We start from the raw sequence: 19,640 nt of genomic DNA on the forward strand, positions 1-19,640 counted from the left end.
TATAACATTTATCAACAATATAACATTTCAACAATCTCTTAACAATTTTCAACAATAACAATGACAAAGTATTTCAACACTTATACAACATACCTAATGGTGACTTCCGGTTTTGAAACCGGAAATTGACAAGCAGCATTTATTCACACATAAGTTTATGCCTATCATATTTATATACTCTGTCTACTTGAATTAATCTTATAGACAAAACAACTTTCTTTCACCTAGAACGTTCTTGGGATTACAACTCTTTATGTTTCACTGTTTTAAGAAATTGTTAATAAAAATTATTGGAGTTCTGATTTTTTTTTAGATGATGGCTGATTGTTTATATTACTTGTATAGTTATTATACACTAAGAATGGTCGGTGTAGCCTTCGACCTTCGTCCGAAATGTTGGTAATTATCTTGGAAAAAAAAGAAGAGTTACTGGCTCTGTAGATGGTTTTGTATTCTTGGAGTTTTTTTTTTTTTTTTTTTTGGCTGTGGTTTTTTAAATGAGAAAAAATTTAGTTGACAAAAGTGAGACAACTCCCATAAAGTTCGACAGAGGATTATCTCCCTTGTATCATTGAAATTTAAAGGACGGAGGTGTACAAATTTTTTGTTTGTCTTACAATTAGATGTTCTAATACGCTGTTAATTTCTATGTTTGGTTTTCCATGTAATTTTTTTTTTTAGCATATGTACTGCTTCTTTGAGTCGTCTGACTCTCCATCTTGCATCTCTGTAAATTTTTTTTGACTTCCATCCACAAAGGGTAGTGTATTCCTTTTTCTTTCCATATATGATCAGCTAGTCCTGACTTTTTGACCTAACGAAGGTCGAAGGCTACACCGACCATTCTTGGTGTATAATAACTATATAAGTAATATAAACAATCAGCCCTCATCTAAAAAAAAAATCAGAACTCCAATAATTTTTATTAACAATTTCTTAAAACAGTGAAACAAAGAGTTGTAATCCTAAGAACGTTCTAGGTGAAAGAAAGTTGTTTTGTCTATAAGATTAATTCAAGTAGACAGAGTATATAAATATGATAGGCATAAACTTATGTGTGAATAAATGCTGCTTGTCAATTTCCGGTTTCAAAACCGGAAGTCACCATTAGGTATACTATTTTTTTTTTTTATCATACAATCAATCAATTACTAATAATTTAAAATTTTCCTTTCTTGCATTTTTTTTTTTTTTTTGCTTTGCATCAGTTAGTAAATGGAAGGGTGGGGTAAAAAAAATAACAGGCGGAGGAGAGACAGAGAGAGGATGAGTTAATCAGGGGTGGGGGGAGAGGTAAAAGAAATAAAGAAAGATGTTGCATACACTTCTTTCTCTTTTTGTTATCCAAAAGATCTGGTCAGCACCAGGTAACTCCGCTAGTATGAAATAATCTTTATAACCCCAAAATACATTTTATGAAAAAACTAACCTTTACTGCGGTTGGTCCACGGGGGATTTTCAACAAGCCGTACCAGTAAAACAGGCAGATCGTGCGTGTTGAGTAATCGGCTCTGGATGATGAGACAAAGCCTGAGGATGAGAAAACATCCATATGAATAGAGTCGAAGAGTCGCACATATTTTAACACCATTTCAATTATTAAACTGTTTCTCGCTGATAGATTCATAAGACTAGTGGTTAATGGGCAGAAATCAGAAGCTCACAGTATTAATGCTGAAGTCTCTCAGAGGTCCATCCTTGGCCCAACTCTCTTCCTGATCTGCATCAATGATCTCTCAAATCACATCCTAAGATCATTCGTAGACATTTATGCTGACGACAATACCATATATTGGCAACAATTCAAAATGCCGTAACGACCAAGTTCTCTCTGAATCTCTCTCTCTCTCTCTCTCTTGATCACTAGGTACAATGGGGAGAGAGGTGGCTGGTTAATTTTAATGCATCTAAAACCACATTCATATGAATACAGTTGAAGAGTAGCACATATTTAAAAAATATTGCCAACATCACACGCACACACATTTTTTTTTTTTTTTTTTTTTTAAAACAGTGATCACCACTTATCAAGGCCCGGAAGCCACTCAGGGATAAGGGTTATTGCAAGTACATTACGTTAGTGAGGAGATTTGCTGAAATGTTTACTTAAGGGGGCGGTTCATTAGGAATTTGTTAACATTGGACTTGAAGACATCCAAGTTGTAGTCCGGAGGGAAGCAGGCAGACGGAACAGATTTCCACAGGCGTGCAGTTCTAAGAAAGAAGCTTTGTTCATGGAATCCGCGTTTTGATTTAGGCACAGATATAGAGTGGGGGAAATTTTTCACAGTGGATTCAGCTAGACGGGTGTTTTTCGTGAAAGATTGGCGAGGGAGGACCAGAGATTGGAGTTCAGATATATATATGACTTATATGTAATATACTGAGTTCGTGTAATTCAGTAAATTTTCATATACCAATAGGTTTTAAGCCAAAAAAAGGTTGAATTAAGGGTTAAGCTACAAAATTATCACATTTCATAATTGATCATTAATACTTCAAGACAAGGTGTTGATGGTAACGAAAAGTGTATTTCATTTTATGTTACAATTGTTTCAATGTCCAGTTCGACAATATATATATATTAGTGATGGTATGATTCCAATACTTTTCCGTGCTAAATTACCGCATCCGATTCTTTAGAAATCTCTAAATATTTAAATAGAGTAATTTTTTTCCAATACATGCTTAATGTGCATAAATTTTCTAAAACGTAAAAACAAACCCGCTTAGCAATAAGATCTCACCCCTTCACAATTGATGTCCCTAAATGCCAGAAAACTTTCTATTCTAATGGTTTCTTCCCTCGAACAGCTAGACTTTGGAATTCCTTCCTGCTGCCTGCTTCCCTGGCTGTACTCATATGCAGAAGTTTAAACGTAACATAAACAAATATCTTGTTAATCTTTCCTCGACATGACCCCAAATAGTAGCCCCTTATGTCCAATTGGCGATATGCTTTGTAAGGAGGGAACATGAGTAAAAGAAAAAAAAACATTTATAGGTGGTGATCTATAGACTTTAGTGAAAAATCAATAAATATTTATTATTTTATTATTACCACCGGCAGTGGAAGATTTTATTTTAAACAAACTAAAAAGAAACAAAAAAAAAAAAAAAAAAAAAGATAATTAAACGAATCGTTTTTGGCATAAAAAAAATATGCACAAATTTATCAGATTCCGATTTTCCGATTAATCGTTCCAACACTAATATATCTTTAATAAAGTATTACGTGTAATTATATTCATACAGGTATTCTACATGATTTATATTTGCATAAAAAGATTAAAACAAACACAAAAGTCTTTCTATATATATTTATGCATGCGTATATATATTTGTTTAAAAAAAAAAATTGTCTACCAAACTCCTCTGTCAGTTTTCGGTCTGCAGACATGAAAGTTATAGGGTATTCGAACCCATGCGAAACTCTAGCTTTGCATTTTAGCCGGGGAAAATCAGTTCAGAAGTGTGAAAATTAAAAAAAAGTAATTAGCCAGGTGAAGATCGAAGAACAACATTACAAATATGCATGTGTAACGTAGTGGCTATTAATTCATGTTTTAATTTTTAGCCTTGCAGCAAACATGTCTCCAAAGCTCAGGCATTAACGTCAAAGAAAAGAGTAAATCTAAGCGTTTTGGTTTCGATTTTCGGTGGTGGCGCACGAGTCATTTTTTTTTTTTTTTAACTTTTTAAATCATTATTATATACTAGATCTAATATAATATAATAATAGATACGAAATCTTTATTAATCAAAATATCATATTTAAACGTATTTTAGGACCGAACAATGCTGGGCGGCCTGCTAGTATATATATATATATATGTTTTTTTATGTTTTTGTTAGCGATACTTTCTTGAATGAATTCAAGTATTTATACAAAAGTGCATTTTTACCTAAATGCTTGTTGGGAATAATCTTCCCATTCACCAATTTGGTACCCCCTTAATGGGGAGCGGCATATATATTATTTTTAAAACATAGACGACGAAACACGTGTCAGCGGATAATTATATTTTAAAAATAATATATATATATTAGGGATGTACCAATTAGGAAAATGGCGATTACTGATTAATCGGCCTTTGATAATCGGCCAATTGCCGATTAATCAGCCGATTAATAGGTTTTCTAATGCTGATTTATCAGCAAATTTTGTTGTCATAAATGAGACTAATATTAATTAAATTATATTGTAAATGAAGACAAGTTAACTCCCTTTTTTGCTTGCCAATGAAATTTAATCGAAGGGACATGCATTGCTTATAATACAAAATAACAGGCATGATGCGCTGTTAGTATGTAGGCTTTTAGAACTGCAATGAATTTGAGGCAAATAGATGTAAGCATATGGAAGAATTCCCTCCTTTCTCTTCCTATGGAATCACCATCATTATTTTATACTTTACATCACTGTCCAAAAAAACTATTACTTTCAGTTTACATGTGGAGGAATTGTAACAGTAAACTGTGACGATCTGTGAACCGAAAATAAAGCATCTTCAGCAGTCATATTTTTGTTCCTCAGTTTTTAACTCTTGCCATCATTACATATATACTTTTATTTTTCTGGTTTAGATAATCTATATTTTATTGAAATAAATTACTAATTATGCTGACGACACTACCATCTATGGAGGCACTTTGAAGACCATAAACGACCAAGTTCTCTCTGACTCTCTCTCCTCTGATCTTGAGCACGTAGTACAATGGGGGAAAGAAGTGGTTGGTTACTTTTAATGCATCTTAAACCAAGCTCCTATCTTTATATCATCAACGCTCTGCTGCCCAGCTGCCATCAATCGAAATGAATGGCCCTCGTCTTGGTGAGGCTTCATGTTTTGACAAGCTTCTGGGCTTGACCTTTACTCCCGATCTGAAATGGAACACCTATATCAAATCAATTGCCAAAGTCGATGGAAAGATGGTGGGATCATTCTACCGTTCCAGTAGATATTTCACTCCTGATGCAATTCTCTACCTATATAAAAGCCAGGTTCGGCCAACGATACGTACTGTTGCCAGATCTGGGTAGTAACTGCTAGAAGCAGTTTATCCTATCTTGACAGAATTCAAAATAGATTTCGTAGTTTAGTGGGGGGGGTGCGCTTTCTCTTCCCTGCAACCCCTTTCTCACAGAAGAGACGTAGCGAACATGTCCCTGCTTTATCGTTATTTTCATGGCAGGTGCTCATCTGAACTTCAATCTATGCCCCCCCCCCGTCAGCAGACTTTAACGAAAAACACTCGTCTTTCCAGAACTACTATCAACAATTACCCACACTCTTTATCCGTGCCTACACCTAAAGGTAGATTCCATGAAGAGGGCTTCTTTCTTAGAACTGCTCGCCAGTGGAACTCTATTCCGTTTGCCTGCTTTCCGGCTGACTACAATCTGATTGTCTTCAAGTCCGACGTGAACAAGTTCTTATGAACCATCCCCCTAAGTAATCCAATTTACAAAATGTTTACTATGCTAAAATCACAATGACTAATATACATCTATTAACCCTTATCCTCGAGTGGCCTCTTGGCCTTGATAAGCGGTAGGCCCCCATGTAAAAAAAAATATATATATATATCAGACATAAGTAATTTAAATGCGTAAAAAAATTAACTAAATATTGACAACAACCTTCAACGATTATGGCAACCAGTTTCTGCTGGAAGTAGTTTGATGACAATCCCAAAAATAAGAATGACTTAAAATATCTGCAGTAGAACGGCATTGCGTAAATCCATACTCTTTGTCAGAGAGAAGATTTGCTTTTGCTAGGTGATGGACTAGTGCTTGGTTAATTAAGGTCGCAAAGATTTTAGCAAAAAGGGGGAGGAGACTGAGAAGGTAATAATTGAGAGGGTCAGTCCTTTCAACAGAATTCTTGTACACTGGTACCACAGAAGTCATCTTCCAGCTATAAGGGAAATAAGATTTAGCGAGGTATTTATCGTAGAGCTTGGAAAGTGTACGGGCTAGCTTAGCTGAGCATTTCTTAATTAGTATAGCAAGGATGAGATCAGGCCCACACGCCTTGGAGGTTTCTAAGTTTTGATTTTAGTCATATTTATTGAAATCAATACTACATTGGGTACAATATAATGGAAAATTGGTTCCATAATAAATATGAGATCTGCATAAATTATTGAAGTGTATTTGGGCAACGCCAGACGGCCTGCTAGTACATAATAAAGTAATCTTGATTTTTACACTGGAAGTATTTTGGTGTCGATCTCAACAATAAGAACACAGCTGCCTACAAGTTATGCCAACCCATCACATCAAAAGGTGGCAAATCAGCAAAAACTTTTACAACGACTAATATGTTAAACCATCTTAGAAATGTTCATTCAGAAGAAACAAAAGTTGCAGATAAGAAAAAGAAACAATGAATATTCAGGGACAGACATTCCAGAAACAATTGGCAGCAACTACGAGCCTCCAGCAAAACACCAAACTACTATAGAATCAATATTGGCCAAAAAGAAAGTTTGTGATATTAATGACCGTAAGTCACAAGAGATCCATTATCTGATAAAAGAAATGATTGCTGTTGGTATTCAACCATATTCTGTAACTTTTGACATTGGATTTAATCGGTTTATTGCAAAACTTTGTTCAAATTACAGCATTCCATCAAAAAATACTTTACACTGCAAAATAATTTTCAATCTATCTATATATATATATATCTATAAAAGTGAACATGTCTGTAATTTTCCTTCGCAATAACTCTGTTAATTTGCAGTCTACAGAATCGAAATTTGATATAATGGGTACTGAGATTTGGGAAAATATTTGTAATTCATTTTCGGCCAGAAATTTGGCTGTTAAGGGGTCAAAATTCAACGATTTGAGCTCAAAACAATACATTTTAAGGGGTCATAATAGGGGTCAAAGTAAAAAAAATTTACGGGTTTTTTTTTTTTTTTTGCTCAGCATACACCTCCAAACACCCGGGCAACGCCGGGCACCCATGCTAGTATATTTACAAAAGTAAAACAAAAAATCAACTGTCTCTTACTGAAATTAATAGCATTTTATGAACTACAGACATTTAGACAGCTACAACAAATAATGCTCACTTTCTGAGTTTGACAGGTCATTGGCTTTCAATTGACTTTGAACAGCGCAGAGCTGTGCATAGAGTGGTTCCATTCCCTGGCGCACACACAGGTGCAGTAATAATTGTACAATGTTCTGGATGAGTATAACATTTTCAATAAAATTTTTTAGTCTTGTGGGATTCAGAAACAAATATGGTTGGTGGTGTCAGAGAATGTGATTTAGAATGACTATCATACATTGTAACTCAGGCTGTGAAGACAACAATTGCATCCAATAGAAATACAGTTTCTCACCTTAATCGCTTTCTATTAGCAATTAGCAAATTAATTGAAATACAGGATCAGCTTAATTTGAATAAACAAACTCATTTAAGATGTAACCCTGATAAGATTCCTACCTTAACAACTTACCAACTGGGACTTGTTTGAAAAAATATTCAGTTCCTGAATCTATTTGAAGAAATCACTAACGAATCAAGTCACAGAACTTCAACCATATCAATGATACCTACACATTTAGCTGTGAGGTTATTTCTGTCAAAAGCTGTCCAATCTAATTCTAGTATTTCTGACTTTAGTGGAATCCGTCTTACCGTTGTTGAACGATTCAGGTTATTAATGGAAACAAATTTGCATACGTGTTATTATTTTTTATTGTTTTAACATCTTTATTTTATTTTTGTATTGGCTTTGCTCAAGTTAATGCTGTGATTGTTTACAATTGATATATTTCCGGTTTGTGCGAACCGTTGTGCTTTAGGTTGAATGCCCAGAAAAAGTCCATTCTGATTAATGTTCATCAGTTTTAAAATAAGCAACCGAACTTGGATTTTTTTCAAAATAACGCCGGGTATCCACGCTAGTATATTTTATATATATATATATATATATATATATATATATATATATATATATATATATATATATATATAAAAATAAAAAATTACAAGTTTAACAAGGTAATCAAAATGGTAAACTTAAAATATATTATAAATATTAAAGAGTTATTTGTTCATATATATATATATATATATATATATATATATATATATATATATATATATATATATATATATATATATATATTGTAATCTTTTTGCAAAAATCAAGACAACAAAATATAAAATGAGAATATCATATCGTGTATTTTCATATGCATTATGATTGTTTTGTAACCATTTAATAATGATTACGAAACAATTTTGACGCATATAAAACTACACGATATTATGTATATTATATATGTATATACTAGCATGGATACCCGAGATTGCCCGGGTCGACATGAAGTTCCGTTTGGAAAACACCTGCTATATTAAGGATATTAATCACTTTCATCGTGTGCAACATCGATACCCCCACAACAATTTCAAAAATAGAAAAACGGACAAAATATGAAAATGTAATCGCCCCCAAAAAGAAGTATGTGACACCCCCTCTTCACCTGATATTTCGGCAGAAAGGATACAAAGAGAAGAAGCTATTCTTCGGACATTGAGCACTTTTTGTTGCTCGTGTGCTGGACTATTCCCTCTCCAAAAAGTAAATAAATAAATAAAATAAAATTTAAATATATCAAAACAAATTTTCTTTCAATCAAAAATAAATAAATAAATAAATAAATAAAATTTTAAATAAATAAAAATTTTTTTCTTTCAATCAAAATAGAGGGGAGTGCCCATGTAACTGAAAAAAGAAAATAAATAAATGAGCTGCTGTGTCCGGGCTCGAACGTAAAACGCGAAAGAGAAGAAGGCAAAAAACTTACGGATAAACTATTTTGCCCACACGGCCACGATTGCTTATGACGTCATAATGTTGCAAAATAAACCTTTCAAACACGTGCGTGACTTGCGAAAAGTTTTAGAAAAAAATGGAATTCTTTTCACTGGCTTTTTTTTTTTTTTTTTTTTTGTAAAAGGCACTTTACTGGCTTTTTTTTCCCAGTTAAAAATTTTTGAAGACTAGAGGAAAAATTATTTTTTTAAGCAGAGGTATAATTTGGGTAGCAGTTCAAGAAAAAACTGGCTTTTTTTTCTTTTTGTAAACATGTATTAAACGTAATTTGCCGCAGTTTAGAGAGTTTTTGAAGGGAAATATTTTGTTTGATCCAACAGATGGCGCCCAGAGGAAATAACTCTAAACCGATTTCTAAAACAATCGATGTCGGTAATAATAATTCAAAATAAATAAAATTAAATATATTATCAATATAAATCAACTTTAAATAATAATCTTTTAAAAAAAAACACTTAAAACAATTCTCTCGCTACAAAAGGTAACTAACATACAGCTATTTAATAAAATCGATTTTACTTAATGTAATATGCAAATGAGGTTATCTTTTGAGCGTATATTTTACAAGTATCATACTGTATATAGAAATAAATGAAATAAAGTTTATGGAAGTAAGTTTTCAGTATGAAAATTAATTAGAAAAGTAATGGACCTTTGTATATATTAATCAAATTCTAAACAAACAAACAAACAGGAATACGAATATATATATACACACACACACACATATATATATATATGTATATAACAGAAAGAAAATTAAAACTGTAAGTTGAACTATACAATCCAAATTTATTGTTTGACTGGATACTCAAAAAAAAAAAAATTTTACAAAGTCCTTATTACACAGAGTTTCAAAGAATGCTGTTCTTGTTATTCTTCTCATCATAGGACATAAAGAAATTATATTTGTAGCAATGCTAGAATTTGCTAGTTAAGGCATTAAGTGAAACCGCAATTTATTGTAGTTATAAATTTCCAAAGAAAAAAGTGAAAAATGTTGGATATGTAAAAAAAATATGTATAAAAACAAACCATGTATAATATTTCAGTTTGCATGAAAATTCTCTGAAGTTGATCCGAAATGCAAAATAGTTTTTTTTAGATAGAATGGTATTCAAAAATAAGTCCAGCGTGACGATGCATATAATCCGATTGGAAAGCCTTCAAAACAGCTGAAATAATGATGTTTTTTGTTTTTTTTCAGGCAGTGCAGTAGTCCAAAGAGAAGTCTGTCCCCAGTCTAATGGAAATTAATAGTAAAAAGAAAGAAAAAAGCAGTATAAGAACCTTCATCATCGGCTTAATTAGAAAGAAGCGGATGATGAAGGTTCTTATACTGTAGGCACCGCCAAAAATGGCCGCAAAATCAAGTTGTTGTTGTTTTTTAAAACGAAATTACATTTATTAAAATCCATTATTTCTGAGTAACTTTTTTTTCCAGAAAGATAAAATTTTATCATATAGAAAACAGAATAATGTAAAACTTATTATACTATTTTTAATTAAATTTTAAATGTTAAATTTTCCCAAAAAGTTAACAATTGACATTTTTTGTCTTGCACAAAAAACGTACATAAATATTAAAAAAAAAAGGTTTTTGAAATAATTAATTTATTTATTTATTGTGTAACTAAGATTTAGGATGATTTTCTAAGAGAATATGCAAAAATATTATAATATAAGTACCTGGATTTCAAATAATTCCACTTATTCATATAGGCAACCAGTTATTTCGCGTCGATCTAGAGTCGAGATCGACACTGTTTACGTTTGCGTTTGATAAAAAGCAAACTATGGAAGGCCAAACAGGCCAAAAAAACTTATTTTTCAGTGACGAAAATTTCAATGTATTATTAAGCTGAGGCTGGCCAGTACCAGATGGGTGATCATTTGTATGAGTTTGGTTTTTAATGTGTATGTGTGTGGGGGCCCGGCTCCCCAAAATGGGGGGGGGGGCAATTTAAAGCAGAATAAAAAAAAATTATTTTAGCGTGTTTGGTCCACCGTAGTCGAAAGGCGGCAAACGTTTTCAAACGGGATCGAAAAAAAAATGATGCTATTTTTAACACAAAGGGCACAATATCGAATTTTTTTGTCTCGATTCTTCAAAGCATGCCCTGTTTAATAATGGTCATGCATTATGCGGCTCGCTAAAAAAAAAATTGTTAATTTATTTATCAAAGATTTTAAAATGGCTTTTTTCGTATAAATATTAAAATTTTTTTTTTTGCTTTGCTTAACTTAAATTAATTATTTTACTTAACATATTCACCGAATTTCACACTTCAAAACTCAAAAGCGGGATAATTAAACACAATCGAAGTTCTGATATTCAGACGTCAAAATAAGGTATGCAAACAATTTTTTTTTTAATCTATAATTCTGTCCCTTACAACAACACAACATGTGTTCAGTTTCAGATGATTATTTTAAGCATATTTGTTCCCACTTCAAAACACGGGGGGGGGGGTTGAAAGCAAAAAAATATATATAAATATCGTTTATGAAAAATAAATACACTGTTATAAAGTTCATTCTTCTCTTAATAATCGCTGAAAATTTCGTATTGATCGGATAATTACCTGATTTTTGGTAGATTTTTAAAAAGACGGTCCGTCAAAAAGTACTGACCTGCCCCCCCCCCAGTTTTGGCGGTGCCTATTATACTGGTTTTCTCTCTCTTTTTTTCATGCCGATTCTTTTAAAATTTATAAATATTTAATTAGATTTTTTTTTTTTGTAAATTTGCAAATTATTACATAATTTCCGCGTATATTTTTTCTTAAATATTTTCCTTGTAATTGATTGAAAATGTTAAGACAACAAAAGATAAATTTTGATTTTAAAACAAAACCAGAATATATCAGTTCGTCGTTAGTATACAATATGCCACATACTACTTGAAAATTTTCATAAACAGTTGAAAATAGTCGACGATTGGTAGGCAAAATGAGATAACGATTGTTATGAACGAATTTCTAAATAATAATGTTAGTATTTAAAAAAATATTTTTAACATGGGGAGGGCGTGGACTTTGTTAACTATTCTGTGCATTTTCTCCAAGTTTTATTTTGATTTTAAAAATTTGATGAGTTCCTAGCGCTGTAAAAAAAAAACAAGATGTAAATAATAATAATAATAATAATAATAATAATAATAATAATAAGCGGGACCTGTGGAAATTCCACAGGAGGACTCATTCATATGTAATATACTGATGTTGGTAGTCTGTAACTGTTCAGTGTAAATGGAGACACTGATATTATTGTAGCTCTTTCGGTAAAACTGCAAAAGTATTTATCTAAGCTAGCACAAACGCACAGCAAAGCCCATCGTAAAATACGCTTAGATATGATATTTTAATTTTTGCAGATTTCGTATATATTATTATGGAGCTAATGTTCTATCGATTTTTATATATTATAAAGTTGTGAATATATAACTTAAGTTCCTTTAGCCATAATCAAAACCAAACCGTATGAAGAATTCTTGATAAAATTATTTATAAAAAACAAAATAATAGATGATTTTAGTGCCATCAGCTATAATCGAAACCGAAACGAAAACTTATGAAGAATTCTTAGTAAAATTATTTATGACAAGAAATGGAAGTACATAATTAAACGACCCGGATGTAAGCGTGACACACTAAAGAACACACACGCTATCGTATTAGTATATATATATATATATATATATATATATATATATATATATATATATGTCGTTTTGTTGTTGTTGTTGGTTTTTTTAAACGATATTGAGGTTAGCGTCTTCACCTTGAAGATCAGATGTATTTTTTAGAAATTGCCCATTTTTTATTTTGGACGTAAACAAATATTTTTATTTATTTATTTTTTTTATTTTTAAAACAGTAATCTACGTACATGCATGTTTCGAGGCCCTATCCCTCTTCAGCGTAGCTTGACTGTTATTAGGACTCGAACCCTGGACCTTATGTATTTCAGTCCAGCGTCTTATCCATTACGCTATGATGTCATAGACAATTTACTGTTTAGTTTTTATCGTTTATATATTTACGTAGTTTTTTGTTGTTGATTTTTTTCGTATATTACTGTTTTAAAAATAAATAAATAAAAATATTATTTGTTTACGTCCAAAATAAAAAATGGGCAATTTCTAAAAAATACATCCGATATTCAAGGTGAAGACGCTAATCTCAATATCGTTTAAAAAAAAAATTAGCATAGAAATCCAGAGTTCTGAAAACGATGAAGTCATTGAAGGCCAGTTCGACATCCTCTTGGCTTTTCAAGCATTTTTTGTGCAGGAAGTTGTCAAGATGCTTGAAAAAGTGATAATCAGTAGGCGAGAGGTCCGATGAATATGGTGGATGAGGCAGTGTCTTGTAGCCCAATTTGTGCAGCTTCTGCAGGTTCAGTTCAGCAACATGCGGGTGAGAGTTGTCATGGAAGAGAATTGGTCTCTTCATATTGACCAATCTCGGGCACATACGTTGGAGCTTCTGGTGAATTTCGACAATTTGTCGGCAGTACTTCTCCACTCTAATCATTTCACCTGGATTCAAGAAGCTGTGATGGATGAGACTGGCTGCAAACTACCAAACAGTCACCATATCCTTTTTGGTGCAATTTTTGCTTCGGGAAGTGTTGTGGAGCTTCTCCAGCATCCAACCACTGTGCCGAACGTCGCCGGTTGTCATAGAGGATCCACTTCTCATCACGTCACAACCCGCTCGAAAAATTTATGTTGCGCAGAAGAAGCGTAGAAGACACCTTAAAATGACGATTTTTTGATTTTCATTCAATTCAAGCGGCACCCATTTATCCAACTTTTTGACTTCCCTATTTGCTTTAAATGGCGAACGACTGTTGAGTTGTTGACCTCGAGTTCAACAGCAATTTCTCATGCGGTTTTGCGAGGATCGGCTTCAATTAAGGCAATCAAATGTTCCTTATTGACCGCAGTCGGCCGGTCGTGACCGTCTTCATCTTGGAGGCTCTTGTTATCATTGCAAAATTTCTTGAACCACCATTGTGCCACATGTTCGTTAGTGGTTCCTGGGCCAAATGCATCATTGATATCGCAAGCTGTCTCAGCAGCTTTTCAGCCTAGTTTGAACTGGAACAAGAAAATCGTGCGGATTTTGATTTTATCCATGCTGTTGAAAAGCTTGCAAAAAAAATGAATGAAGAGATTGAGAACAGTAATGAATAACATGATTCGATAGAGTGAAAAACGCGCTTCAAAATGATATATAACATGGCTATATATATATGTATATATATATATATATATCAATGAATTAATTCAGAAATCATATATAAAAGTAACATATGTGAGAAAACGATATTGTTTTTGCAACAACCTAGGAGCGCTAGGAACGATACTGAAAAACTCTGGAAAGAGAATGGGAGGAATTGGAACCAGACGGATAGCAGAGAAGATACAACGAATTTCAATAACGAAAACTGCATAGATATTAAGAAATAACCTTGAATGTGGAAACTAACACTACACATAAACTACACACAAACTGGACACTGAAACGGCCACAGATACAATCGGTATCATTTTGAAGCTCGACCCTTCAAATGACAAATATCGAAAAATTGGCCCAAAACATTAATTCCTTCACCCTCAACTGGGCACTTTTCTACAGAAAGGGGTTGCTTTTTTCATCCATATTTTCGAAAGTCATCTTCTCTTTTCGATTGTCTAGCCTTAATTTAGACCTATGTCACTTCCGGTTTGGCAATGAGCACAACAGCAAAGACGTCACGTTTTTTTTTTCCACGTTCTTTTCCTCCTTCACGGTATGGGTTCGAGCCTGCCTGCCTACTACCACTTTTTTTCTTCTTTTTTTTTTTGCTCAACAAACCTCCAAACACCTGGGCAACGCCGGGCATCCAGGCTAGTATCATATAACTTCCAGTTACCCATAGACATAAAATAAGACATACAGAGCACGCGAGAGAGTGCTTATTCCATTAACATGGACTTGTTGCACTACTTAATAAAATAGTTATTTATATTTGTTCTGTGATTTTTTTTTTGTCTGAGATAACAATAGTTTAATCCAATGCTGAAAAAGTATATAATATACTAGCGGGGGTACCCGGCGTTGCCCGAGTGTTTGTTTCCGGGACGGGGGGGGGGAGTTTTAAAAAATGTTATGGTAGGTAAGTAGGAAGGATCAAACCCGGAGTCAGTAGTAGGAAAATAAAGTGTGAAAAAACAAAAAAAAAACATCTGCAACGTTAACAGTTCGGCCACCAAGAAAAGTCCATTCCAGTTGTTTAGGAAAAAAAAAAAAAAAAAAAACGACTACGGTAGGTCGGCGCGAACGTGAAAATATAATGTGAATTGTCCAGCACGCTAACCACTACGCCACAGAGCACTGCAGCTTAGTTTAGTGATTTTAAATAACTTCAAATGAAAGAACTACGAAGCCAAACCGGTGTTCTCTTCTCAACTGTTCCTTGTGAACGATCCCCAAACGGTGTTAAGTGGTGGCAGGGGGAGGAGGAATTTATTAGAGAGAAAATATTTTACCACTTCCATTGATCTTAACCGATTTTGGTCGTGACTTCTCAGCAGAAAAAGTATAGAAATCTAAGATTATCGAGGAATTTGAGAAATAATAAGCCTATAACACACCTCAGATATTGTTCTGCCGTTTGTGCATATTATATTTGCATGAAATATCTTGATTTTTAATCCTATTAATGTCAAAATCAGACGGGAAAAAATGAGTTCATTTTATTTATATAGAAGAAGAGATAATATTCAAGATGGAGCATCAATATAAAGAAACATAAATCATGTAAATTAACAGTTACAAAATTTATTGTCTAGATAGAAGTTATTTTCTTATTCCATTGAGTTTCAAAACTTAACTTTTTTCTTTAGAAAAAAAAACTGATTAGAAAATAAAATAAAATTTTATACACTTGCTATAACATTGCTGGTTAGTGCAAAAAATGGAATGCTGATAAGATCGAAACAGAGTAATGTTTGAAAAAGTATAAAAATGCAAAAAAAAAAAGAAAAAAGATATTTAAATGTATGAAGGTGTAGTTAAATAATATTAAGATCCAATCAATGAAATCGGCTGAATCAACAGAGATGGAATGAGTAAATTGCATAATTTAATTCCCCTCATATAATTTTATATATATGAGAGACGCTCAAGGGTACAAAAATAAGAATTGTCCCAGTCGTGAAGGATTTCTCCTCCACCGAAAGAGAACAAGAAATGGAAGTGCGGCATCCGAAGAACAGATGCTGCACTTTGATCCTGACCAAAAGGCCAAGAGTAGCGGTGAACCCGTGGAAAAAGAAAGGGAAAACAGGCAGCTGTAAACGACGAAAAGAAGAGAAAAAAAAGATAAGATCGTAGCTTATGGTGGAAGAACGTGATGACGTTAAATTGGCCATGACAGCCCGTGGGTGGCGAGGATACCAATGAAATTCCGATCTACAAGGGCAAACAGTCGCCGAACAGCGGGGCGACACGTGACCCTATTGAACAGGCGCGTGGCCTTTGTGGAATCGGATTCAGCGGTTTTTATGTCCTCTCAAAAATAATTAAGTTAGGCATTTCTGTTTTTATGTCCTGTCAAATTCCATTAGGGAACAACCGAATGCCAACAGAGAAAGAAAGGCAGCTCCTTTTTTGGGTATATACCGCCTGGCGAAGATTTGACGGACAGTGATCCCTTAATTCTGATTGGCCAACGACCTGAAACGGGAAGAGACCCAGTCCACGCCCCCACAATATAAGCAGCGAGCCTTGAGAGATTGACAGTCAGAGAGTAAGAGAGTAAGAGAGAGAGCCTTGCTTCCTTGGGTCCGACGAACGTAGATTCCCTCATCGACTGTCCCTGTCAAGTAGATAATTGAGTTGTCTGTCGGAGAGAGAGAAGAGAAAACCTCGCAGTTAACAAGTGGCCAGTCCCTAACTAAACAGCTAACTGCGATTGTACCCTGATTGAATACAAAGAAGTTTAAACAAAAAGAAACGCTTATTGACTTGGTCTCTTCCATTGTTTTTGCATGACAAGTCTGTTTTAGGAAACCGGCCGTGACATCATCGCTGAGGAAACATCAAAACCGACAACCGGGGTCATTCCACCACTGGACGACGCGCGGGTGACGTAAGTGTCACATAACTGGTGTCGATGACCTGTGATACCTCGTTTCAGTAGGAAACGTGCGAACGAATTTCCACGGGCACATAATTTTTTTTTCTTTCTCTCTCGAGGGCATAAGATCTCCCTGTGAGAGTGGGAATGGAAAGTTGAAAGATTGAAAAAAAAAAGAAAAAGAAAACGAACTAAACAAGGAGGGAGAAAAAGAGAGAAAGCCAAAATTGAAAAAAAAAAAAGAAAAAAGGAAAGAAAGTAAACTCGAAACCAAAGCGCATCTTGAAAAAAAAGAAAAAAAGAAGGAAAAAAAAAAAAAAAAAAAAAAAGCGCCACGACTGAAGCCAGACGACGAACTTTAATCAACTGATTATAAAGTCTGAACAGCTCGTTGGTCATTCTCATCCACCAGCCAGAAGAACACAAGTGCATCAGACCGGGTAAGTCCATTTTTCTTTTTGCTGGTTCCCTCTTTTGTATGCTTTGCTTTCAGCGGCTGTCTGTGTTTTGTGTTGGGCGCTGTTACACCTTGTAGGGGGCGAGGAGTGGTAAGAGTAAAAAAATAGATAATAACATAATGTATTCTCAGGGAGGACTCGGGGCGGGTCAGTCGATGGGGGAAGGGTCAGAGCAGACTGTTGAGCTGCAGATGACCATGGAGCGGCCACTGTGGGGAATCAGTGTACCCGCATATGGGGGAGACCCGAGGGGAGTCAAGGAGTGGTTGGCGATAATAGAAAAAAAAAGATTAGTATACGGGTTGACCGATAGAGAAATGGTGCTGCTTGCCTGTGACGGAGCAGTCGCAGCGGCCTCAGAATATATATGCAAATGCTTGGAAAGCAACCCAAGCATAGCCTGGTCTGATTTTCGCGATCAGGTGAAGAGTAAATTCGCCGGCGAAAAGACCATGGTGCAGGCGGTGCGCGAGCTGTCTCGAATAGAGATGGCCAACGGGGAGAGCGTGGATGAACTGGTCGACCGCATGCAGGAACTGGCGGTCCTGGCGTATCCAGTGTCCGAACACCGCGAGATGCCCACAACCCAAGCAATGCTAGTTGACACGATGGTAGATGCATTGCGGGACGAAGCGACCAAGATAGAGGTGCTAAAGAGTTGCCCAGACACTCTAGAAGAAGCACGCAAAATAGTTAAGAACTATGCGTGGTTGCAGAAAAGAATAATGGGAGAGGAGTCGCGAAATAGGAGCGGGGAACTGGGGAACAGAATGAGATATGGGGCCGGAGGACGCGCCCGGGGCCAGCCTGGATTGGTGTGCTGGAACTGTGGCGGCGAGGGCCACAGGTCGAGAGAGTGCCTCACTGTCCACGAGAAGACACCCCGACATAATGGGGGAGTAAGAGTGGGCATCGTAAAGGCCGAACTGAACGCGTGTCAGAGAGGAGGTAAAATTGACCGTTTCTCCTACAGCCACCAGTCCCACAGGTGTTGGCGGTGTGGAGACCCGAGACATATTAGGAGGGACTGTCCTGACCGAGGAAAAAGCCACCCGGGGGCGAAAGATCCTCTGGAGGGAGGGAATCAGAACCAAACCCCACCCCCTCGGCGAATCTGTAGAGAAAGAGAGGTAGGGCAGACAGGTAGGGTTGGAAAGAAACCACTATCACAAGTTGCGATGCTCACGGGAGCGGGGTACCAGGAGAGAACCCTGAAACAGGAAAAGAGGAGAGCCCAGGTGTTCCCTCCACTCACAAAAAAGGGAGAACTCACCTGTAATGTGACGATAGGAGCCACGCAGGTGAAGGCTCTGGTTGACACCGGAGCGATAATATCCCTAATAGACGCGGACGTCTGTCGGACTGTGGCAGGGAGGAGAAGGTTGTACCCGTCGGATGTGGGGCTCAGTCAGGCCGACGGTAGCTGGATGTCGGTGACAGGGAAGGTATGGCTACCCGTTCGAGTGGCCGGAAAGAAAGAGAATTTCCCCCTGTATGTGGTACCCGGGCTATGCAACGAAATGATTCTGGGAGAGGATTGGCTCCGAGCGAGGGGAGCCACTCTGAGTTTTAATCCAGACGCGCTAACGGTGAGAGGGGTGAAGATACCACTAGGTGACACAAGGTCTGTCCCTCTCCCTATGGGAGCTGACAGCAACAGGAGGCTTTCCCCAAGAACGGGCGGGGCCTGTATGGGCAAGGTGGATAGCACCAAGGAACAGGGAGGAAAATTGTCCCAAGTCAAACGGGTAGCGACGTATAGGGTTAATAAGAAGGGAGTAACTCCTACAAATCCAGTAGTCCGAGAATCAGGGACGGTCCTCAAGGCGACGGCCGATAGGACTAATAGGACCAGGAAGGTCAAGAAGAAAAAAAAGGCAGCGTTTACTGGACAGTTAAGACAGGGTGACCAAGTTTGGATGAGGGAGACGGGTAAAAAGATAAAGAATCCCGGGGGTAGTCAAACGCGAGATGAGGACAGAGTTCCTGACGACTATAGGGACGACACCGAGCGACGGTTTGAGACAAGAGAGACGACCTCCATAGAGCCTAGAAATATAGAGACGGACGGAAGGTTGGAACGGGAAATTTCAGGGTTCCACTCCACCAGCTATAGGAGGTCACGAAGAGTAGGCGCGGCTCATGAAGAAAAGAGAGTGGAATGGCAGTTGACCGCAG

General features: G+C 35.9%; 1 protein-coding gene across 1 annotated transcript in view; it reads right to left on the reverse strand.

Moving 5' to 3' along the window:
• Nucleotides 1-19,640, reverse strand: part of LOC145265366 (zinc finger MYND domain-containing protein 10-like) — a 124,696-nt gene that overhangs the window by 34,342 nt on the left and 70,714 nt on the right. Inside the window, exon 7 of the mRNA XM_080121151.1 lies at nt 1,430-1,530. Within this exon, the coding sequence (XP_079977277.1) occupies nt 1,430-1,530 (101 nt within the window). The remainder of the gene's footprint in view (nt 1-1,429; nt 1,531-19,640) is intronic.

The sequence above is a fragment of the Euprymna scolopes genome, chromosome 40 (assembly GCF_053919585.1).
Source record: "Euprymna scolopes isolate OS-2025 chromosome 40, ASM5391958v1, whole genome shotgun sequence".
Taxonomy (NCBI): domain Eukaryota; kingdom Metazoa; phylum Mollusca; class Cephalopoda; order Sepiida; family Sepiolidae; genus Euprymna; species Euprymna scolopes.